At 35.2% G+C, this 25,815-nt stretch overlaps 1 protein-coding gene across 1 annotated transcript in view; it reads left to right on the top strand.

Annotated features, from left to right (window-relative positions):
* Nucleotides 1-25,815, top strand: part of GPC5 (glypican 5) — a 1,310,602-nt gene that overhangs the window by 654,079 nt on the left and 630,708 nt on the right. The window contains exon 7 of the mRNA XM_036301000.1: nucleotides 1,927-2,083. Within this exon, the coding sequence (XP_036156893.1) occupies nucleotides 1,927-2,083 (157 nt within the window). The remainder of the gene's footprint in view (nucleotides 1-1,926; nucleotides 2,084-25,815) is intronic.

Genomic DNA, 25,815 nt, shown 5'->3' with positions numbered 1-25,815 from the left:
AGGGAAGTAAAGAGAAAATAAAGTTAAAATGGAAAAGTGTTGAGAAAGAATATTAGAAGCAAAAGGGGATAACACATCACCAGAAAGTTTATTTTTGTTGTACTTATCAGGTAATACTTAGAAATAATTTAATTTAACTCACCTAATTGAATTCTTTAAGTGCTGGGGGTGTTTAAGTAATATTGTAATAAAATACATACTAAAGTAGATAATAATAATATATTAATTTTTAATTTCCCAACACTGTGCAAAGTACTTTATGTGTATTTTTTTCTCACAATAACAAAAATGGCTCAGGTATATCATTGTCCATATTTTAGATATGAGGGAACAAGCCGGTTATTCAGTAATTTATATAATGTCCATTGTCTCATGGTTAATATATGTTAGAATCAGGATTCAAATCTAAGTATGTTAGACCTCAGAGACCAAGGCCTTTATGATTATGCTAAATAACAAATGGCAAATGGTAGAAAACAATGCCATTATCCTTCCTTTCTTGTTTTGGATTTTGGATTTGCATGTGCTTTGTTATATATCTGTTTCTCTCCTGCAGGAAGAAGCACACACATGAGTGCGTTAAACATAGTAACTTATTGTTGCCTAAATCCTCTTGACCGTAAAGGAAGCCCTCTTTTTAAATTAAATACCTATTAATAAATTTGGTAAAATGCTGATGCATAGAAATAAATTCTGATAAGAATTTAAAAATTATTGCTGTTGTTTTAGCATTTCATTTTTGTTAGAAAAAATACATTTTAAGGGACTATAATATTTCAGAATTCATGACCTTTTTTGGAACTCTTATGAATTGTCAAAGTGTAGTTGCTTAGTGTAAATGTTCTTTAAATGCTAAACATATTGTCTTAGGTATATGGAGAATATTTCACTCTATTTTTTCAATATAAATTTCTTTCCTTGGGTTGTGCATTTAATTACTGTCTGATAATCAATATTATTATATAGAAAATCCCTTAGAAGTAACAACCATAATGCTTTCATAAACATCTTGAAAATGTAAATGACCATTAAGTGTTCAGCAGAGGTATATTTCATTCATAATATAGCAGTACCCTCTAGTGCTCATGTCTGGTCATGTGTTCTCCAGAACTGCCTTAGAGGGGTAAATATCATTGGATCATTTTACTCAGCTTTTGTGTTAAGTGAAATAGTTTATTATTTATAACATCACCTTTTTTTAAAGGAGTTCAGGCATTTATATTATTCAAAAATATTACCAGCACTCTTGTGCTCTAGGGAAAATAGCTATTCCATCTATTTTGCTCATAAAAATAAATGAAATGCTTGAGAACCAAGAAGTTGGTTAAATTTCTTAACTTACTTATAGAAATGGAAGTAGGGCATAAGTCTTTTGTTCCAAGGTTTAGTTCTGTGCTATATGCATTGGACTATGTATTTGATCCAAGAACTAAAGCTAAAAATGTATATGTCTAAAATTCTTTTAACCTTTTTCTGGAAGAATAGTACCAGTTTAGTAAAATAATTTTTGAGAAATTTTGGATTGTTGGTTTAAGAAACAGCAGAATATACTGTAATATACTGCAAAGGAAGTTGTGTTGCATTGGAGTTTGATTTATTGCGCTTAAACATTGTTTATTCAGAAACAAAGGATCCTCTAGCCAAACTTCTTGCTTTTGAGCAAGAAGACCTGGTTTTATGTGCTTTCCAAAGCTTTAGCACAGAGCTAATATTCAGATCATAGCCTTTTTGGCTGTAAAACCTTGCACATTATTTATTATGATTTCAGTAGTTTTTACTTTTCTTATACACTTGATTTAGTACAGTGTCTACATCAAAATAGAACACCCACATAAGAACATAATCCTAATTTCTATACATGTTCCTTAATAGCATTTTTAAATGATTTGAATTTGCTCTTAATATATTTTTTTAATCCATATTTAGTTGTTACAGGGTAGGTCACCCAAACCGGACAAGTGGGAAGTTCACCTGGGCAGTGGTGGCGGCGTGGTTGAACAGGTCAGCGGGGACTGTGACGATGAAGATGGTTGTGGGGGATCAGGAAGCGGAGAAGTAAAGAGGACACTAAAAATCACAGACTGTAAGTTATGATTCTAGTACTATTATTAAAGAATCAATTTTGAAATATAGTTAAGGATAATTATTGTTATGAATGTAAAGTAATAATGACAGTAAATTAAGAAGCATGCAAGAGGAGTTGAAAATGAAAATGAACCTACTTTTAGTTATTTAGGACATACATGCCTGGGGTTTTGTTTATTTTTAACTTATGGCTTTTAAATGGTGGTAACATTTTTGTAGGAGAAACGAGTGAATGATCATCAGTGCTGAGAATTAAAGGTTTTAAAGTGAGATCATCCTTAAGGTATGATCAAACTAGTAACTGGAAGGTTGGATAATAAATGTATATTGGTGAATAATGTTAAACGAGGATGGCTAAGGCCTATAAATAAATAAATGAATAAATGAATAAATAAATAAATAAATAAATACGGCATTTTAATATTATCATGCCATAATATCGAACTATTTTATTTAATAGATTTTCATTATTGCCAAATTGCAAAGAAATTGGTTAACTATATGTTTGTTATGGTAAAACACACACACACACACACACACACAAAAACAAAACAAAACAAAACAAAACAAAAACAATAACTACTTGGATTTAACTCTTATGAATTTGGTTTTCCAAAAATATTCACCAATCATTCACTTCATTTTGATTGTATGGGTTTGGAAAACACTTCTGGTATAGCTGGACCGATCAATATCACAAAAGATGGAACTGCCAAATTAAACAAAAATCATCAAATGAATTTAGTTTCCTTGTGTTAACAAACAAAATGAGTAATAGACATTCTCCATTGTGATGTGTATACATTTGTTGACATGGGTGAGACAACCAAAGTCATCAACTGAGAAATGTGTGCAAGTGAATGTACCCCGAGCAGCTAACTTTCAAGTACTCATTTATCTCCGGTCATACCAAAGATAATTGCTTTATAAAGTAATCTCTGGACCTGTGCCTTCTGTGGAGACTGGCCTGACAGTCCCCCTCCAAACCACAACAGGCTATTTTGGGTCTGTTGGACATGTCATGGTGGGAGAAGATTTTATTTGCTTTTTACTCTTTTGTAGTTAATGTAGAACACTACTAATGTTTCAAGCATCAATGCCCCATTCCTTCTAGCACCTTATTTATAAGCCAAACATTGGATAAAGGAGTAGAAGCCAAAAGAGGTGTAAAATCAAGGATAAAAATCAATGCAAATAAATATATTTTTCTGTTAAACACAGTAAGAAATTTAACATAGAAGGTAAATGGATTTAGTACACTTGGCGCAGCAACTGAACAAAGGCCACAAAATTTAATGTATTAATATAATTAATACAATTTCCTAGTGAAAATTAAATATCTTCTGCTTTTGTAGGAACAGATAAGGATATGTGTTTTTGTTATTTGTTTTAATACAGTTTATCACAAGAAGAAAAAATGAAAACAAAATGGTTTTATTAAAAAAAAATTTTTACTGAGTTAAAATGTCCTCCACTGTATTTTAGAATTATGATACTTATGTATTAGGGCACTACTGAGTAATCTTTCATTTTTATCCTATCCTTAATACTGATATGTACTATAATTTCATTGCCATTTGAATATTAAGGCATAAAAAGTATTAGAATAAATAGCTTAGGTTGAAATTTCATTCTAATATTGATTGTGAGTATGTGTGTATATACAGAGTTAGCAATTTTATAGGAATTTTTCACTTGAGCATATTTATAAGCTCAAGAACTTCTTATGTAAAAACAGATAACCTTTTGTTTGTTTCACAAGAGAAGTAGAGACAATGGAGGATATTCACCTACTAACAGTTTTCTCACAGATCCATACTTGTCAAGGTGGCAAGAATGAATTTTTACTTCAAAATCCTGTTTTCAATTACTACTGAAATGGACAGGTATGATACAAGCAACTATCCATCAGATCTGGGAAGATTTAAGATATACATTGTTTTCAGCAAAAAAATCCCCATCTGCTGTCAATGGCTTGCTGGTTATGTTTCTAAGAGTTTATAGCTGTTGCCTTTCAATTTTTAATAAGTGGTTAGGAAGCCAGTGTGGATAGCATGCTGAAATAGAGAGGGACAGGGAGAGTAGCAAAGGTAGGTCATATTTCTGTTTTCATAAAGCACTATAATATTTTTCCTGTGTTTGGCTAGTTTGATATGTTGGTAAAGCAAGTTAACACATAGTTTTACATGGTCTTACTGACTTTAAAATATTTAAAGAAAGCTTACCAGGGCGTCCTTTGTGTTTAGAACTTGAAATACACCATTAGTTCTACCTTACACTGATATTTATTCTTTGTAAAATACAACATAAGTTGAACACAGTCCATTTGCCACCTCAAAAATGAATTTATTTCTTTATATAATTATAAGAAATAATTGTGTCATGTGAATGTAATGATTTTGCTCAATTTGTGCAAATGTCCAGGTTTTTAAATATTTTACTGTCACTTGAATCAATTTTCTATTTCATTTGTATCCCTCATGTAGACTATTATTAAATGTAAACTGTCATGTTTCTTATAAAACAGCCATTTATGTAGTGTTCTCACTTAGGAAATTGAAAATATTTTCTTAATTCAGTGGAATGGTTTTAAAATTCCAATGTTACAGAAACTTATTTTATATTTTTATTTATTGAATTTGGGTCTTTTACACAGGTATGTATATTTGACTGGTGGCCTGATTCACAGGATTGAAATGATTTTAAGCCTTTGTTTCAGTTTATCTCTGATACCTGCATCTTTTCAAAGTACCTAATTGACACAGGTTCTAAACCCCAGTGGAAAAACGTTCTTTTAGCCATACAAGCTGGTTCAGATACCAGACTTTCAAAAATAGTAAGGTGATTTTAAGTCTTTGAATTGTCTTCTCCTTTGCCTATTGTCATATTCATCATTGCACATATTGTTATGATGTAGCATGTTTAGCACTTTTAAAAATTTTTTTCTTTATTGAATAAGGTATTACATATGTGTCTTTATCGCCCCATTGTCCCCCCACACCCCCACTCATGCTCTTACCCCCACCCTGGTGTCTGTGTCCATTGGCTAGGCTTATATGCATGCATACAAGTCCTTTGGTTGGTCTCTCCCCCTTACCCCAACGGCGAGGATGTTTAGAACTTTTAAAAATAATTTTACTTTAACTGAGAAATCTGTAAATGACGACTAAGTCTGTTAAGTGCGTGTTCATATGACTTATTTCCCAGAGGTGTTCCCAACACGCCTCTGCAGAGGAGTTAGACATGGGTCTGTAGAGACTGGTGTATCCATAGTACCAATTCAGCATTCTGATCCCTAGGCCCTGCTGCATTACCTCTCATTCAGTCACCCAAAGGCTATCTTTCTAAGGACTGTTTACCATTAGGTTCTTTTTATCTCGTGAGACATTCTTCCTCTTCTCTTTAATGGGTTCTCCTCATCTTCCCACGTTCTAAATATTTAAAGAATCCAGGACTCAGATCTCTAGCCTTTTGTTGCCTCTATTCTCAACTCTCAACTCTTCCCTGTTCTACAAACTACCCACTGCATCATAACAGCGATAAGGGTATGGTACCTACCCATTGACCTGTGTCAATTAGGTACCTGTCCAGTTTAAAAACATTCCTCTTCTATGTGTTCTCTTAGGAAGTAGGCTTAGCAAAACAGAAATTATTAAAGTTCAATGATATTAACTTAGAAATAGAGAGATAACACATTGGAATATCAAGTCACTGACTCTAGAAAAAAAAATGTTGGTTGATCTTCTATAGCCTAGAATAAATCAAACTTGTTTGTTCTATTGTTTATGTTGTATTTTTGGATTTGTTAGTAACTAACCTTAGAAGAGCCTCTGCCAATACATCTACATCATGATATTACCAATGACCTTGGAAGAGAATAGTGCATTTCACATGCATAGCACAATAAAAATTATATTTTGTTAGCCACTGAAGAATAATTGTAAATTGACCCTTGAACTATATGCATTTGAACTGTGCAGGTCCATTTATAAGCAGATTTTTTTCAAGAAATACATATAGTACTGTAAATGTATTTATGATTTTCTCAGTAACATTTTCTTTTCTCTTCCTTAATTTATTATAAAAATACAGTGTATAATACATGTAGCATACAAAATATGTGTTAATCAACTGTTTATATTATTGGTAAAACTTCTGGTCAACAGTAAGCTATTAGTAAGTTTTTAGGAAGTCAAAAGTTATATGTGGATTTTCATGGAGGTTGGTGGCCCTAATCTTCAAATTGTTCTAGGATAAACTGTATTTAGTAATATCATAGCCCCCCTTATCCACATACAGTTTTAGGGGGTTCAGTTACCCTTCAACCATGGTCCAAAAACATGAAATGGAAAATGCCAAAAATAATTCATAAATTTTAAATTGCATGCAATTTTGAGTAGCATAATAAAATCTCATAGTGAAATCTCATCCCTTTGTCCATTGTACCCACACTGTATATGCTACCCACCATTAGTTAAATACTAGTAGTAGCCAACGTGATGATCAGATTGGCTGTTGCAGTATTATGGTGCTTGTGTTTAAGTATCCCTTATACTAGACTAACACTACGCCACAATGCCTATGTCATTCACCTCACTTCATCTCATCACATAGGCATAGTGTCATCTCACATCATCACAAGAAAGGTGACTATAGTACAATAAGATATTTTGAGAGAGAAAGAGACACCATATCAACATAACTTTTTAAAATATATTATGCATTATTCCATTTTATTATTGTTGTTAATCTCTTACTGCGCCTAAGATATAAATTAAACTTTATCATAGGTGTCTATGTATAGGAAAAAAATAGTATATACAGGATTTGGTACTCTGTGGTTTTAGATATCCACAGGAGTCTCCAAATGTATCTTTTATGGATAAAGTGGGGGAACTTCTGTACAGGATTATAGAGTGAGTGAAAATTCTTGGCTTTCTCAAATTTATTTTCCTGATAAATCACCTTCACTTCAAAATTTCAAGTAGGAATTGAGGTTAGAAAGAACTCAAAAACATACTATCAGTGGCATTTTCTTTAGAAAATGCAATCTTTACTTTTCTTTCCAGAACTACTATAATTATGTATTTATTTATATCATATAGATTATTTTGTATTATTTTATGTTGTCTAGTTGATGATTTTTAAATTTAAATACAAATTATTTCAAACAAGTAATGCAAGCATATAAAATTTGTTTCCATTAATAACAGTTCCAAATATGTACATTAAAATTATGTAGTCTTTTTAAAATTAAAGTTGTATCAAATTTCATTAAAGTGTATTCAGCTTACTTTGCAAAGTGTTGACAAATAGCCTATTAATGAATTATCCCAAATATAAGAAAAGGTACTGAAAATAACTAAGTAGCTTGTTGTGTTTACCTTATTCAATTACACTAAAAATAAATCATCTTTATAAGGTTACTTAGAGTCGAACCTTTGTGACATAGTGAAAATAATCTTGAATAATGACTATACACTTTGATTTATACAGGGCAAGGCAAAGTACGTTTACAGTTGTTCATGTGAAAAAAATAATACCATAATTAATAAAGAATAAACTGTTTCAGGTACTCACATCTATAAAACTACTTTTGCCCCACCCTGTATTATACAAGTGCCTAATACTGAAAGGTTATGTAAAACCCTGCGTAATAAATCAGAAAAATTCACAAAGAAACACATCCTCATCCTGTAGAATACCCAAAATTGTAAAATTTTGAAGTTGTCGTCCACTGCAGTTTTTACACTCATGATGAAAATTATACTAACTAGAAATGAAGTATACGTTGAAGTTAAATGTATTTCAATTAATATATAATCACTATGAATATTATTCTGATTATACATTTCCATTTCGGTCCTTAAAAAATTGAGACTCATCCTGGCTGCTTGCTATTTTGTTAACAAGATTATTTAATGGAATCTGGATATCAATGAATCATCTAAAGTCATTTTTCATTCCCTTGAAAAGTTATATATCACATTCATGAATTTAAATAATAGAATTGAAATAAAAGGGTTTGTCCTTGAATGCCTAAGAAATGATTTTCATTGCTTTGGCTTAGACACAGAACTGATGTTAAATCACTGAGGTGAAAAGGGATGACTTATTAGTGAAAGCTTGAGGAGCCTCCTAGCATGCATTCCAAATCAGCCACCTGTTCTGCAAATCTCATAACTAAATCTATACCCCACCAGAGGACATAAAACAAAGTTATGGTCTGTTTTGACTAGGACAGTGTTAAGTGTAACTGGATGATCACTAAAGGAAGAAAAAAATTAAAATTTAAGAGCATATCACCAGATATATTTTATTATGACTTGCTCAAATTCATATAGGTGACCATAAAGCCAAAAAGAAACCATATTTATATTCAGGTCTATTTTTATAACATTCTGTTGCAAATAAACAGAATGCTTAGCAAAATTGGTATAGTCTCCCTCAGGATTAATTGCTAAAGGGCATCATGTAGAAACAAGTTGGGTATACTTTCAGCTCTTTAATAACTTCCATACCTCTACTGTGTAGAAAGAATATTTTCATCTAGCTTATTGACCAATTAAGTGCTCACAAGCTATAAATAATTAAAATAAATAGTAGAGCATGTGATCTGGGCCCAAAGCTTCTCAAACTCTCTTGTGTATACAAATATGTATGCAAATCTCTCTTGGGGTTCCTGTTAAAAAGCCGAGTATGATACAGGAGATCTGAAGTGGGGCATTCCTTATGTGCTCCCAGAGGAGGGTCTTGCTGCTGGTCGATAGATCATACTGTGAGGAACAAACATGTGCGCCCTTGTTTATTAAAGCACTTATTTATTAGTATCTCTAAAATAAGTCTCTAGGAAGCAGCATGAAGAACTCTTATAAAACGCTACCTATCTTTGTATATTTGCATTACAAGAAAGCCTCATATGCAATAGGACATTGGGAATATAAAACTATTAGGCTGGGAGTGGTGACTTCTCCTATATGATTTTTGGTAGCAGTTTCAGTTTGGTTGTTTTAGCCTTGAGTTTACTTTATCTCTATTTTTAAATGAATTTTTTTCCTTTTCTTTTTTTTATATCTTTAATCTCATTTCTGAACTTTTTCTAATTCTGATTTATGTTATTTTATATTATGTTATTTTTAATATTCTTTTCTTAATGCCTTTCAGCTCATTTTGAAGTGGTATATTAAAATTGTAGTCTATACTGGTGAGCTTTCACTGTAGAGAATACTTTGTTATAATCTTAGTGGGAGTTGATCACAATCCTTTTCTGTTGCTTACTTTTATGTAAATTTATATTTTCTAAATTTCTATAAGGAGGCTTGATTTACTAGTAGATGGATTTCCTAAATTTATTTAGTTCAAGATCCCACTGTGTTCATGTATTGTTTAAAAAACACGGTGACTTGTTTTCTGAGCTATCCTAGCTTGTCCCCTCCCCTATATGTATTCATATTTTCTCTTTCCCAATTCTCCTTTGCTCTTGTCCCACTAATTCTTGACCCCACTTCCAGCAGTTTCTCTTCAATGTAGATAGACCCTCTCAAGTGTAAGGAAGACTTACCAGATTAGTTTTGAGAGCTTAAAAGGTTTCAGAAGATCCAGACCCTGAAGCCTTAAATCAGGGCCTTCACACTCATCCACTGTTAGAATGAGCACTCTTCTCCCAATTCTCTGCTGTTTTTGATTTGATTTCCAGTGAATACCTGTTGACTATTTTGCATTTGTTTGGTTTCAGCTCTGTAACCTGCTGTGTTGCTTTCAGTGCTTTCTCTGCACATATGATGATAGCATGTAGTTTTATGGTTCTTGGTAGTATGCCCTCATTCATTTTTATTTTGAGGTTCATGAGGGTAACTCATGAGATGGGCTGTACATGGTTTCCATTTCACCATCTAATTGTTCTGTTTATTTCACATAGGGATTTGGGAGTTTCCAAAAGCTATAGTGCAACCACTGCTACCATCTTCCCCGAATCTCACAGATTGTTTAAAATGTTCAAGGAAACATTGGTGATCTTTTTTGTCTTTGGTTCTGTTCCTTGACATGCCATGCATGCAATCATACATATATGTATTTTCACATATGTGAAAAATAGCAGTGCTTTTCAAATTTCTATGTCACCAATAGTCTTTCTGCTAGTGAAATATACTTCATTTTAATTGACATATGAATATACTATGATGCATTGTCTATTGTTTTCTAATTTAATGATTATAAGCACTGTTACTGGAAATCACCTCTATCACTTGAGTATAACTTACTTCAGATAGTAATATTCATCTTCAGAATCATCAATTACATAAACACTTTAGGTCAAATCATTTTTAATGTTTTTGCCATAATTACATATCCTCAGACTTTTTAAGTTTCCAAACTTTTGGATATAATGATTAAAATATATATTGTGTGTTAAAGTAAAATTGCACCAGACAGAATTGAATAGGAAAGGAAGTTTGTATTCAAAACTACTAAAATAGGAGTCAAGACTTTGCAAAGTAAGGGAGATTGAACTCAACTCTACTGAAACAAAATGTGGGATAGTTTTAATTTCTGGGGTGAGCCACAGGAAAGGAACTGGGAGAGGGGTGTGTGTCGGGGGGAGCCTTTGGTCTATGTGATCAGGCCATCTGCTTTTGGCTAATGACACTTATCAAGCTTAGGCTCTTACCCATTCACAGAAATGGACAGATTGAGGCTCTATCTTTCTTTCTTTTTTCATTATTGATTAAGGTATTACATATGTGTCCTTATCCCCCCCATTGCCCCTTACCCCCACACACACACTCATGCCCTCACCCCCCTGGTGTCTGTGTCCATTGGTTAGGCCTATATGCATGCATACAAGTCCTTTGGTTGATCTCTCCCCCTTACCTCCACCCTCCTCTACCTTCCCTCTGAGGTTTGACGGTATGATCAATGCTTCTCTGTCTCTGGATCTGTTTTTGTTCATCAGTTTATGTTGTTCATCATATTCCACAAATGAGTGAGATCATGTGGTATTTTTCTTTCATTGACTGGCTAATTTCACTTAGCATAATGCTCTCCAGTTCTATCCATGCTGTTGCAAATGCTAAGAATTCCTTCTTTTTTGCTACAGTGTAGTATTCCATTGTGTGTATGTACCACAGGTTTTTAATTCTCATCTGCTGATGGGCACTTAGGCTATTTCTAAATCTTAGCTATGGTAAATTGTGCTGCTATGAACATAGGGGTACATATATCCTTTATGATTGGTTTCTTGGGATATATTCCTAGAAGCGGGATTACTGAGTCAAATGGGAGTTCCATTTTTAGTTTTTTGAGGAAACTCAATACTGTCTTCCACAGTGGCTGCTCCAGTCTGCATTCCCAAGAGCAGTGCACGAGTGTTCTCTTTTCTCCATATCCTCACCAGCAGTTGTTATTTGTTGATTTGTTGATGATAGCCATTCTGACAGGTGTGAAATGGTACCGCATTGTCATTTTGATTTACATCTCTCAGATGATTAGTGACTTTGAGCATGTTTTCATACGTCTCTTGGCCTTCCTTATGTCCTCTTTTGAAAAGTATTTATTTAGGTCTGTTGCCAATTTTTTGATTGGGTTGTTTATCTTCCTTTTGTTAAGTTGTATGAGTTCCCTATAAATATTGGAGATTAAACTCTTATCAGTGATAACCATAGCAATTAGACAAGAAGAAGAAATAAAAGGTATACAGCTTGGAAAAGAAGATGCAAAACTGTCATTATTCACAGATGACATGATACTGTACATAGAAAACCCTAAAGACTCCATCAATAAATTATTAGACTTAATAAATGAATTCAGTGATGTAGCAGGATACAAAATTAATGCCAAAAAATCTATGGAATTTCTATACACCAATAGTGAACTTACAGAAAAAGAGATTAAAAAAAACAATCCTATTTACAATCACACACACACAAAAATTAAGATACCTAGGAATAAACTTAACTAAGGAGGTAAAAGACCTTTACTCAGAAAACTACAGGATGTTGAAAAAAGAGATAGAGGAAGACATAAACAGATGGAAGAACATACCATGTTCATGGATTGGTAGAATCAACATCATTAAAATGTCCATACTACCCAAAGCAATCTATAGATTCAATGCACTCCCCATTAAAATACCAACAGCATATTTCACAGACCTAGAATTAACTCTCCAAAAATTCATCTGGATTAAAAAAAAAAGACCCCAAATAGCTGCAGCAATCCTGAGAAAGAAGAACAAAGTAGGTGGGATCTAAATACCAGATATCAAGCTGTATTACAAAGCCACTGTTCTCAAAACTGCCTGGTACTGGCACAAGAACAGACATATAGATGAATGGAATAGAATAGAGAACCCAGAAATTGACCCAAACCACTATGCTCAATTAACATTTGACAAATGAGGCAAGAACATCCAATGGAGTCCAGACAGTCTCTTCAATAAGTGGTGTTGGGAAAATTGGACAGATACATGCAAAAAAAAAAAGACACGATACCACCAACTCACACCATACACAAAAACAAACTCAAAATGGATAAAAGACTTAAACATAAGATGGGAAACCATAAAAATTTTAGAGGAACCCACAGGCAGCAAAATCTCAGACATATGCTGAAGCAATATCTTCACTGATACAGCTCCTAGGGCAATGGAAACTAAAGAGAAAATAAACAAATGGGACTGCATCAAAATAAAAAGCTTCTGTACAGCCAAATAAACCAGTAACAAAACAACAAGAAAGCCCACTGCAGGGGAGAACATATTGGCCAATGTTATCACTGATGAGGCCCTATCTTTCTTTATAATTACATTTCAAAGGAATGGTTCCCAGGTCCTTGACAGATAGTTTTTGCTGATAAAACTGATAAGAGGAGAGAAGAAGATTTACATTTCAAAGGGGCAGAGAATTTTTATCTTAAGTTTTCTAAAGTAAATCCTCTAAGAAAAGGGAGGTCAAGGAGTTATAGTCCATAAGGAACCTGACTAAAGTTTAGTGCAGCTGAGGAGGGCCTTTTTGGTTATGTGTGTTTCACTGACTCCTGAAGTTGAGCATCACTTTTTGTTTATTGGTCATTTTGTGTTTCCTCTTTTGTGGATTGCCTTCTTTTCCACTTTTCCTATTTTATTACTACTTTGATTTTAAGTTTCTCATTATATATCTAACAGATATTTGTCAGTGTATGAGTCACAAAAAAATCTTACTGTTTCTGGTATATATCTTATTTAAATACACCTATGTTGCCTTGATATATTTAAGGTACTCAAAGGGGAGACTGATACTTAAGTAAATACATTAAAATAAACTCTAAAAATAAAAATGGAATAATATAAAGATGGAGGGCACATAAAAAGAAGAATGATAAATTCTATGGTGTTTTATTTTTTGGTTCCTCTCATTCCCAATAATAATATCCTAAAAGTTACACCTGAGCTTATTTACATAGAAGATCAAAGATATCAAAAATAGTCAGGTGGGCAGCTCGTTCTTCTAGACAGAGCATTTACAAAAGCCCACATGTTTCAAATATCACAGTGTCTCTGTGATGTGTTTGATCTTCCTGAAGCACCACTTTTTGAGGAGGGAATGAGACAGGAGGTTAGCAAAGCAGTCAGGGCCTCTACAATGTGGGAGCATATCTAATTGCCCTAGTTATTAGTTCATAGTTTGTTCTGTAAGAAACAAGGATTTACTCTTCTCCAAAGAATTCCAAAAGAAAATTCTTATATTCAAGGCCCAATACCCAAATAAAATAACTTTCAGTGATGTTCAGATAACAGTTAATTCTATGTTGTGCAATCAGCAAGCCCAAAACTAAACTTGTCACATTTCCTTCCAAAGCTATGTTGCGACGGGCCAGCTCAGCCAAAGTTTTGGTGAGCCTGAGCAGGAGTGTTGGGGGTGAGGTGAGGGGGCGGCGAAGGATGTAGAAAAGACAAACAAAGAGAATAAGCTGGGTGGATCTCCTGTGCCTGGGTAAGGGCACAGAGAGAGACCCAACAGCAAGCTGAGCCTTTATTTTATAGTCAGAGGTAAACAAGGTAGTGGTCACCATAGTTACAATGTTCTTATGAGTTTCACTTGTTTTCCTAAAGCTTGCTGCACCTCCCACAGTCCATTAGCTACCCAGATAAGATCTAGGGAGAGTCATAAGGTCAAGCCTAATTATGCTAAGAGGGCTGTGCCCTCTGAGCTGGGACTTGTTTGTGGCTTTGCCAACAGGTCAGTCTGAGGCTTAACCCTATAGCCACTCCCTACACTATGTCTTAATTTTCCCTTTGGTTGGTACACAATCACATGCCATCCTCTTAAGCCAAAAACTAAGGCATCCTCCTAGGTTCCTTTATTTTCTCACTCCTCTCATGTACTTTTCTCACTCCATTGTCTTTAACTGCTAAATTTTTCTTAAATACATTCTTTACATTATCTCTGTCCTATTCCCATTGCTACTTTCTTAGCTTAGGTCTCCAACATCTCTTGTCAGAATTGCTTTTATTTTTTATTATTTTTTAAAATATATTTTATTGATTTTTTTACAGACAGGAAGGGAGAGGGATAGTTAGAAACATCAGTGAGAGAGAAACATTGATCAGCTGCTTCTTGCACACCTTCTACTAGGGATGTGCCTGCAACCAAGGTTCATGCCCTTGACTGAAATCGAACCTGGGACCTTTTAGTCTGCTGGTCGATGCTCTATCCACTGAGCCAAACTGGTTAAAGCAAGAATTGCTTTTATAATGTCCTACTCTTTGCTTTGATTTTGTCCATCTCGGCCCTGCTGTTGAAGCAGCCTGAGTGGTAATTAAACCTGCAACCCAGGCATGTGCCCTGACTGGGAATAGAACCCACAACCTCTTGGTGCACAGAATGATGCTCCAACCAACTGAGCCACCCAGCCAGGGCCATGAAGGACTTTTATTAAGCAGAGAATTGGCTGTCTAGGAGAGGAGGCCATTCAGTATTCAGAGATTCTGAAGAGTTAAACAATAGATTTTACTTACTTGTCATTTTAGACAGCCAATAAAACTTTTCTGAGGACACCCAGATGCTTTTGAACAAATGAATACCCTAATTGTCTCATTTTCCAAGGAAATGAGTGGTGGTTCTCAGTTGTTCTTTCTTAAGACATAGACCTTTTTAAATTAAAGGATTGTTACAGCTATTCTGCTAGTTATTTACATGTTGTGCCTCAGCTCTCGGCCAACCTTCTAAAATTATTCCATGATTATGCAAACTGCATTTCCCAAATGCTCGACTAAATTTCCAAACTGCAAGGTTTCTATAAATTAGTAGAGGCCCAGCGCACAACATTCGTGCACTTGGATGGGGGGCGGGGAAGGGGGTCCTCTCAGACTGGCCTGTTCCCTTTCGCAGATCGGAAGCCCTCAGGGGATGTTTGACTGACATCCATAGCACTGTGGCAGTGGCGGACCCAGCTTGTGGCTGAGTGGTGCTCCCCTGTGGGAGTGCACTGACACCAGGGGGCAGCTCCTGCATTGAGTGTCTTCCCCCTGGTGGTCAGTGTGCATCATAGCAACCAGTCATTCCAAAGCTCGGTCGATTTGCATTACCCTTTTATTATATAGGATGTTTCCCAGCTCTAGCCGGTTTGGCTCAGTGGATAGAGTGTTGGCCTGTGGACCTAAGGGTCCCAGGTTTGATTTCAGTCAAGGGCACATGCCTGGGTTGTGGGCTCGGTTCAATGTGCAGGAGGCAGCCAATCAATGATTCCCTCTCATCATTGATGTTTCAATCTCTCTCTTCCTCTTCCTCTCTGAAATAAATAAAAATTAAAATAACAAAAATTATGTTTCTCGATTATCCTGGCAGCCAGTGTTTTGTTCTTTTTCTGCCAATGGGAGATACTAAAAGAAGATCGAAAGAAGGGAGAAGAGGAAAATGCTTCCCTCCTGTTTCCAGTTCTTATCTGTGTTACATCCACAGTAAAGTATCATAACTCCCCTGCCTGCAGACACTTTTAGCTCTTACAGTAGAAATATGTTTTACCCCTTAAAGATAGTAGGTACCTGTGCCAGCTAACTTCACTTCCATCAATAGTCTGAGACCAGCAATGTGTTGCCCTATGTGGGTCTGAACATCATCCAGGAAGGGCTTCACTCCCATTTTGTCCATCCTGAGGAATAAACTTCCCTTTCAAGCCCCCATCGCTTCCTTTTCTATAGTCCTAAGTGTGGGAGCTACTCCCTGTAGTTACTAATATCTCTAGTTTTCAACATCTTCTTTTTGTTCCACTAACCTTTAAGAAGCTACACACCACTTTCATTATCTATAAAGTAACTATAAATCTCTATGTATTTTTTACTGGACCCTGCTGATACAGCTGGTGTTAATTATATATAGTTAGAATCAGAATGTAATTATTATCTGAAAACCAAATAAGAACTTCCTCTAGTTTTTAAGGAGATAACACTGCCATTTTCTGTAAGAGTATATTCTGCTGTGAAGGCTAACACCTGGTTTACAATATCCTCCCACCTTACTGAGGGAGTTAATCACGTAGAACATTAGAAGAAAGGATCCATTCATGATTGGGCATAGTGAACAGAGAGTGAGAGGAAATAGTTGTTTTCTGGGTGAGAAATCCCTGGGAGATCAGTCCAGGCACCAATGAGTCTTTGTTTTAATTTGGCACAGTGCCTGGTTCTCTTGAGTTAACTAGAAGCACTGAGTGTCAATGAAACCACCATGTAAAACTGCCTCTGCTGGGACTATTGGGTTTGGGTCTGGTTAAGGCAAGGCAATTGAAACATGCATGCAACATACATACATACATACACACATACACACATACACACACACACACATACATAAATACCAATGCTAAGGTACTAAACATTGTTGGTGCTTGAAAATAAATTCCATGTCCCTTTCCTTTACTATTATTAATATCAGGTTTGGAATATTTAAATTAATTCTCTAAGATACAGATAAGTACTTCTTCAACATCTTGAATATTTGCTAGACATATATTTCTGAAGTATGATTCTGTTTCCACAACCAGCACCGAAAGTATTATTAATTTTTATGGGCCACTAAAGAGTATAGTTTTGAATATTAGTTGTATTAACTATAATAGGTTGTAAGATCTCCAGGGAAAGTCAGACAGCACCTTTTTATTATATTTTCATTCATCACAGAACTACCTTTGATCATGGAATATACGACTTCCATAAGAATTATCATTGTGCTGTTTCAAATGCAGATTGTAGAATTCCAAAAACACTGAGTCAACATTTTAATGGCTAGAGTTAAGAAATTTATATTTAACAATCATAATAAATAATAATTATTCCCAAAAAAGCATGAGAACAACTGCCTCACAGTCTTTATTACCAGAATTCCTCCAAAAAATGAGACATTTAATGAATGTGCTCTGAATTTCAAGGATAGATATGAGAATAATCTACATATCTCTAATACATATCTTAACATTAAAACTCAGGTTTTCTAATGAGTTGAAAATATTGACATTAATATTAGTCAAGAATATTAACCAGAAACTAAAATGATTATAAATATATTCGCATTCAAAAGGCCATATGTGTTAAGTGCAGGATATATTTAATTAACAGTTTTCTTCAATAACTATCAGTATTTGTGATTTACATAAATAACTCTCTCATATTTTCACATAGTAGAGACCTGACTGTGAAATTTTAATAGCAATTTAATGTGCTATTTTGAGTGAAAATTAATGTCAAAAGTAATTATTTGAGTGCTAATTGTTAAACTGGAATGTAAACCAATGAATTTATAAATTTCTAGATTAACTAGGGGCCCAGTGCACGAATTTGTGAACCTTGAGAGGAACTTTGGGCCATGAGGCTGTGGTGGGCACAGGGGTGGGTCTCGTCCCATCCTCTGCGTCCCCACCTGGCCCCTCCTGCCACAGTCCCGGTCTCCTGTTTGCTGGCAGCCTCACTCCTGCTGCTGCCGCTTCCACACACTGACGATGCTGGCCCCACTCGTACCCACTGATGGCGTGGAGTGATTGGGGCTGGCACCAGCAGCGGGTGCAAGTGGGACCAATGCTGTCAGTGGGTGTGAGCGGCAACTGCTGCCCTGATCACCCCTCAGGAGCGGGGGGAGGTGGAGAAGCTCTGAGGGGTAATCAGGGCCAGCAGCCACCACTCGCATCAACTGATAGTGCAGAGCTAGCAGGACTGGCACCAGGCGCCAGCAGTGGGTGCGAGTGGTGGCTCCAGTGCCAACAGCAGGTGTGAACAAGGCTGGCACCAGCAGCAGTGTGTGCCCAACAGGACCACAGCATGCGGGATCAAAGAATTTTCAGTAACCACCAGAGGCTTGCCCACTGACAGCAACCAGTGCCCCGTTTTGGTCTGGTGTCCCCATTCACCTGCTCCACCATCCCACCACGGCCAATGTCTGCCATGTTCCGCTCTCTGCTGCCTGCTGCTGATGCCCGCCATGTTCCACGCATGCCCCCTGATGGTCAACACACATCATAGCAACTGGTTGTTCGGTTGTTCCACCATTCAGTCTATTTGCATATTAGGGTTTTATATATGTAGATATGTAGTGTCTCAATTTTGGAAGAGATACATTAACACAGTATGAAATTCTTTGGAGTAGATTTTGATTGATTATGATTGACTTCATTAATTTTCTTTTAACTCTAAGGTTTCACATTAACATTAAAAAATATAAATAATTATATTTATCTATTCAGTAGTGTATAAAATTAATTCCAGTCCTCTGATTATATTTTTTCTAAGCAAACATGAATTTTTGTATAATAATATTGTTACAGTAATTAGTAATAGTCCTTACTTTTATGATATAAGTATATTTGATGGAACCTTGTTTTCTTCCTGAAATGTAAATTATATTATGGAGCTCATATGGGAATAGTATGGCACTAATTTAATACAAATTTTGAACATCAAATTAAATTTGAGTCACTAATGGCTTCTGTATACTTCCAACCCATGTTTATCTTTGATGTTAACCCCTTACCTCTAAATCTATGCATGCAGACATTCATTTGTATAACAAATACTTACTTGATACTTATTCTATGCTAGTCACCATGCAGATTTCTGCCTCTGGTGGGTAAAGATGAGTCATCAGAAAATGCAATGTAATAGGAAGAGTTTTATTTGTGGAAAATGGGTCTTATGGGATCAAAGAGGAAATATATACACATTTAGGGATTATGGCAAGTTTTCTCAAAGAAATTGAAAAAATAATCTGGTGCCTGAAGAAACAGTTATTAATAAGGCTAAGGATAATAAGAGATTAATCACTGCAGGAAGAGGAAGCAGAAGCAGAAACCTGATAACTACAGAAAGCTGAGCATCTGTAGGGAACTGCATGAAATTCCAGAATGCTGTAATACACAATGCAGGCTGGGGGTTGGCATAAACCAACTCATAAATCACTAAACTATAGCAAGCCATGCCAAAAGTCAGTTCATTGATCAATTTGCACTCTGGCAAGACCTAATTGAAGTGTTAAGAATTCATCTGGAGAGAGCTGTTACTACAGGAATCCAGAGATAGTATGTCAATGACATAAATAAAAATCAAATATTTTTTGTGGTGATTTTTCTACCTCTTCAAGTAAACTTGTTCACTTCCTTATCTGCTAACTTAACACCATATATCTATACTATTACACTGTATCTTACTTAATTTGTATTTTATTTCTTCTTAGACAATGAGTTTCCAAATATTGTACCCATGTCTTATTCATCTTTATATCTTTGCAATCAAATATAGTACACAAGCAAATATGCTCAGGAAATCTGTGTTAAGTTAATTATCAATATATGAATGAGTAAAGGAAAGTATTTTGAAGCCCTCATGGGGAACATATGAAATAAAATCTCACTAATAAGGCTAATAAGAACAAGAGTGATGGAAATAATGAGGAAAGTTATGACATATATGATAAAAACTAACAAGAATTTCTACTGAATATTTTATTTCTCCAACATGCAGATTAGCAAAGTTATTACCATGTAGTTCTTAGGTTTATTGTATTTCAGGATGTCTTGGTTTCTTTGACAATAACTTATCATTATTGTACAATGTTCCTATAGGTAGGTTCAGCAAAACATGTCAAAGATCAGTGAACAATGGCAACAATAGTAAAAATAATAAAAATATCTTATTTCAAAGGTGAAGTTTGCTTACAAAACTAAACATACTCTTACACTATAATATAGCAATTATGCTTCTTGGTATTTACCCCAAAGAATTGAAAATGCACGTCCACACAAAAACCTACATCTAGGTGCTTTTAATAGCTTTATTCATAATTATCAAAACTGGGAAGCAAACAAGATGTCTCTAGTAGGCAAATAGATAAAATATGCTACATACAGAAAATGGAATATTACTCCGTGCTAAGAAGAAATAAGCTATTAACCTACAAAAAGACATGAAGGAAGCTTAAATGCATATTACTAAGGGAAAGAAGCCAATATAAAAAGGCAATATTCTGTATGATTCTAATCATATGACATCTGGAAAAAGCAAAATAAGATACAATAAAAAGATCAGTGATTGCCAGGGTTGGGGTGCAGGAGGGATGAATAGACTAAGTACAGAGGAATTTTAGGGCAGTGAAAATACTGTATATGACACATAATGATGGAAATATGTTATTATACAACTACAGGACTGGTGCATGGACTTGTGCACTAGTGGGGTCTCTCGGCCTGGTGTGTGCCCTCTCATAATCTGGGACTCCTCGGGGGATGTCAGTCTGCCGGTTTTGGCCTGATTCCTGCAGGCCAGAATGAGGGACCCCACCAGTACACGAATTGTGCACCAGGCCTCTAGTTTACATATAAGATCTTTGGTTAATCTCTTCCCTCCCCGCCCCCTTTCCCTCTGAGATTCATCAGTCTGTTCCATGTTTCCATACCTGTGCATTGAGCATCTGCCCCCTGGTGTTCAGTGTGCATCATAGTTACCGGTTGAATGGTCAAACGATAGAATGGTCGTTTAGGCTTTTATATATAGAGAGTGCCCAAATAGCATGTTTTTATTGATTTCGGAGAGGAAGGAGGAGGGAGAGATAGAAACATCAATGATGAGAATCATCCATCAGCTGCCTCCTGCACGCCCCCTACTGGGGATCCAGCCCACAACCCAGCATGTGTCCTGATCAGGAATTGAACTGTGATCTCCTGGTCCATGGGTTGGTGCTCAACAACTCAGCCACAACGGCCAGTCAGGGCATATTTTTAAATAATGGCCATTACTTAGGCAATGTCTTAGATATAATTGCTTTTGTTGAAATCCCTTCTTTCTAAGCTAAAACCACCAAGGAAGCTTCCATTATCAAACAAAGTTAGATTTATTAATTTGCTGCATTAAAAGAGACAATGCACCAAAAGAATTGTGAGGCAACTCAGTATGAGGTTGTTGCAATGACTGTTTATAGATTTGTGCTTGTGATGAACTATTTGAAGGTTTGCACTAGTGTTAAATGGTTCTAAGAAGGAACTTGAAAGAACAGCTTAGTCTTAGAGTGGGTGTGGTCATGAGGGATGGCTGCTTAACACTTGTGCATCACAATAATATCAATATTATTTGTTAAGAGATTAGAAGAATCAAGAAAAGCCAGTTAAATCATTGGTAAAAGAAAAAGCCTGGATCACTTCCTTGATCTTGGCCATGTTCCATGATCCCATAAGAAACATTCTTTTAGGTTCTATTAGGAACATCACTATCTCATTGTACCCAAAATGAGACAAATAAAAATGTAACTGAAACACACACACACACACACACACACACACACACACACACACCCTCAGCTGAAGAGTGAAATTTCTTATGAGTAACAGAATTTTTGATAGAGAAAATAATTTATATAATGTTATTTTTCCCATAATTAAGTATGTGGTCTGTGTAATATGAAAACATCTTGTATCTAGAATACAGTCTTGATTATCATATCAAAGAGGTAAAATTAATTTAAAATAACCATTGAGAAATATTACCAACTCATTATAACCCAATAGATGCTAACAAGTGTTAGTCCATGATTAGTAAGTGCATCACTTAAATTTTCATCATTGTCCAGGCATTGAAGTGGAGAAAGAAAAGCTTTTCTGATAACAAAAAATTCTATATGGGTATTACCATTGGGGAGAAAAAGACCCAAGTTGAAAATGATATAAAAATTCAATTTCTACAGGGTTCTCAAATGAAATGGGTAAAAGCAATGCAAATGATCAAAGTAGCAAGAAATAAACTTGAGAGAAAGAGATCTAGGAAACTGAACAGCAGTAGCAATGTATGAAGATATATTACACAAATGTTTTCTGTTTTTCCTTTCCTTTGAAGAAAGTAAATGGTTTTAAAGGGAGCAACAATAATTGGAGCTACGAACAAAGGAAAATAAATTCTGATTTTAACGGTTCTGACATACAAAAATGAATTTCAAGGGTAGGTGAAGCATTTCTTTCCTTGGGTTAAGTTAAAGACCAAACTAGACAGCTGATAACCGATATTTGTTAGATGCGGCCCTGCCTCTAGCCACAACAGCTTCCAGATTCCACTCTGCTGTCATCTTAATCATGTGGATTATCAGAGCCCCAAGCTTCCAGAAAAGGTCAACTGTTGTTTTAAATTGACTTCTTAGCTCACTTTAATTTTATTCATTTTAGTTCAACTTCAGTTTTCACTGTCAAGTTAGTACTAAGAAATACCAGCTAGGAAAAAAAAAAAAAAAAAAGATAGTTTCTGTCTCCAACTGAAAGGCAAGTCAGAATGTTCATTGTTAGCCAGATACCAGAAAGAGGTCCAAACCATAGGATCCCATGGCCTCTCAGTATGTGAGGGGAAGCTAAGTGGGGTAGCTGTCACCTGGTAACTAATGGTCAAGGCTGATTCAATGGATTTGCATTTCTAAGGTGGCCACATATTCCTCTCTCCAATCCTGGTCCTGATTAGGAGCTATTAGTTCTAAAAAGACTGCATTCCTATCTACATGATCAAGGGTATACATAACCATTCCCCTCTAATAAAACATTCAAGCCCTAACCAGTTTGGCTCAGTGGACAGAGCACCGGCCTTGGATTGAAGGGTCCCAGGTTTCATTCCGGTCAAGGGCATGTATGTACCTTGGTTGCGGGCACATCCCCAGTAGGAGGTGTGCAGGAGGCAGCTGACCGATGTTTCTGACTCTCCACCCCTCTCCCTTCCTCTCTTTAAAAATTCAATAAAATGTATTTTAAAAAAACATTCAGGTTGCCCTTTTTCTTAAGTATCTTCAGTATCTATTTTTAAAGAATCTACCATCTAACCTCTAAAACTGTTTTAAAATCTTTGAAGTTTAAGAATTCACATTTCTCCATGATGCTTTTCCTTTACACAGAAAAAAAAAAATCTTTCATTTTTCTAGTCTAACTTTTATGTCAAAGATAGTGTTATAAGAAATTACTAACAGAGAAGAAAAAGGGAAATCATTAAGATAAAATACTGGTACCTTGAAGATGAACTATGAAAAGTACAAACCCTTAAATATAGAATAAACTTTGAATTCCTTACCTTTTATGCAGTATTAACCTAAAGTTTCTGTTTGAATCCTTTTTTCTTATAAAGTTTGTAGGATGTCAAAAAAGTTTTTAAATTCACAATCTGCCTTCTACGTGTAACTTTTCTTAGAAAATAGTTATATATAAGACTAGATAAGAGTCACCCAATAACAGTTGCAAAGAATGTATGATTATTTCATAATTTGAAATAGCATAGCTGTTATTAGTGAAAAAATCAGAAGCTTATTAAAAAGTACATTGTATTTACTTATTTCATTTAGGCTGTGCACATATGACAATCTGTTTTTCAAGTGAATAGTTTTCAGTATTTTAGAAGGTTGGCTTACAAACATAATTGGAGGCAGTTTTCTTAATTGCTAATATTCATTTTTAAATATAGTTTTTAATATGTTTCTGTGCCAATTATTATTTTTGGGTCATAGTCAACAGCATAAAATATTATGATTGCCCAGCTGGCGCAGCTCAGTGATTGAGCATCGACCTATGAACCAGGTGGTCACAGTTCAATTCCCTGTCAGGGTATATGCCCGGTTTGTGGGCTTGATCCCCAGTAGAGGGCTTGCAGGAGGCAGCTGATCAATGATTCTCTCTCATCATTGATGTTTCTATCTCTCTCTCCTTCTCCATTCTTTTCTGAAGTCAATAAAAAATTATTTTTAAAATATTATGATGAAGATAACATCAGTAGAAATTTTTCAAGTAAATCTTCCACCTATAAGAATGTTTCCAGTAAAATGATTGAATATAGGCAGTTAGTAGCATCCTGAATTCAAAAATTAGTAAAATCAGCATTTTCAAAAGATTATTTTATTTCAAAATATAAGCAGAACTTTAAAAGCAACATTTTCCCCTTAAATTACTGGTTGCTTTAGTTTTACTGCTTATATTTAAAATAAAGTGTAAAAGGCCTCCTGTTTGAGTTTTCTTATGCCCTTAAGAGTTTATGCAGTAATCAAGGGGCTGAATATTGATTTAAGAATATTATCAAGGATTTATTTTCCGATGATGCTAATTATGACTTTTCTTCCTAAAACCTCAAAGCAAGATGTTTTACCAATACAGTATATTTAACTTCCAACTTCCTCACAGCTTCACATGTCATGGGTGCTATCAGGAGCAATTGTTTTCCAAAATCAGAGTTAGCAATGTCTGTTGATGAATTGTTTTTGTCTATTTTCCTTGGAAGTGGAATAAGAAGAGATGGGATACTCATGTAGTAGGAGAGATGGTAGTAAAATCTTTCAAATTATAAAACTTAAGAAATATTTTAAAGCCACACAATCTTAATTTTTGGAGACATATTATACTATAGCAAATTGCTTTCATGGTACTCTCCCAAGTCGGCTGCCTTTTAAAATATATAGAAGCTACTGCACGCATATTATATTCTCAAATCTTTTACCATGTCACTAACTCTCCAACTGCTGTCCCATCAAATGAGAACTTCCTGAACTTTTTCTGGAAAATATTCATACCTCCCTCCATCTCTACTAATTTTCTTCCTTTTCCCCCTTTTCTATACAATAGCAATGTCTTATTTTCTATCTATATACTATCTCCAGTTGCACCATAGAGAACTTATATCAATTTTTTTCTGTATCTTCAAATTTCTATTCTAATAGAGCCTATCCTTAAATGAAACAAAACAAAAACCATGCTTGACTATTTTCAAATCTCTTTTATGTTTTAAAAATTAATAAATGCATCCCTTACATATATGTATACCTACATTCACCTTTCTAAACCCCTAATCTCCTTTATTGCCTTTTGTGGCTCTACCTTGTCACAACCAGTGTTCTTGAAATACTGTAGTTATCTATATTCAGAGGTTGCTGTTTCTAACATTCATTTGCTCCTCAATTCTCTTCCCCTTCTAAACTGAATATGTTATTGCCAAAGTCACCATCATCCTGTAGCCACTTCTTAATTTTGTTGTATTTGTCCATTCCTCAGAATTGACCATCTCAACCTTTACTTTTTTTTTAAAATATATTTTATTGATTTTTCACAGAGAGGAAGGGAGAGAGATAGAGTTAGAAACATCGATGAGAGAGAAACATTGATCAGCTGCCTCCTGCACATCTCCCACTGGGGATGTGCCTGCAACCCAGGTACATGCCCTTGACCGGAATCGAACCTGGGACCTTTCAGTCCGCAGGCCGACGCTCTATCCACTGA

The sequence above is a fragment of the Myotis myotis genome, unplaced genomic scaffold (assembly GCF_014108235.1).
Source record: "Myotis myotis isolate mMyoMyo1 unplaced genomic scaffold, mMyoMyo1.p scaffold_m19_p_3, whole genome shotgun sequence".
NCBI lineage: Eukaryota > Metazoa > Chordata > Mammalia > Chiroptera > Vespertilionidae > Myotis > Myotis myotis.
The sequence above is the reverse complement of the archived record's forward strand: the minus strand, read 5'-3'. Positions and strand labels throughout refer to the sequence as shown.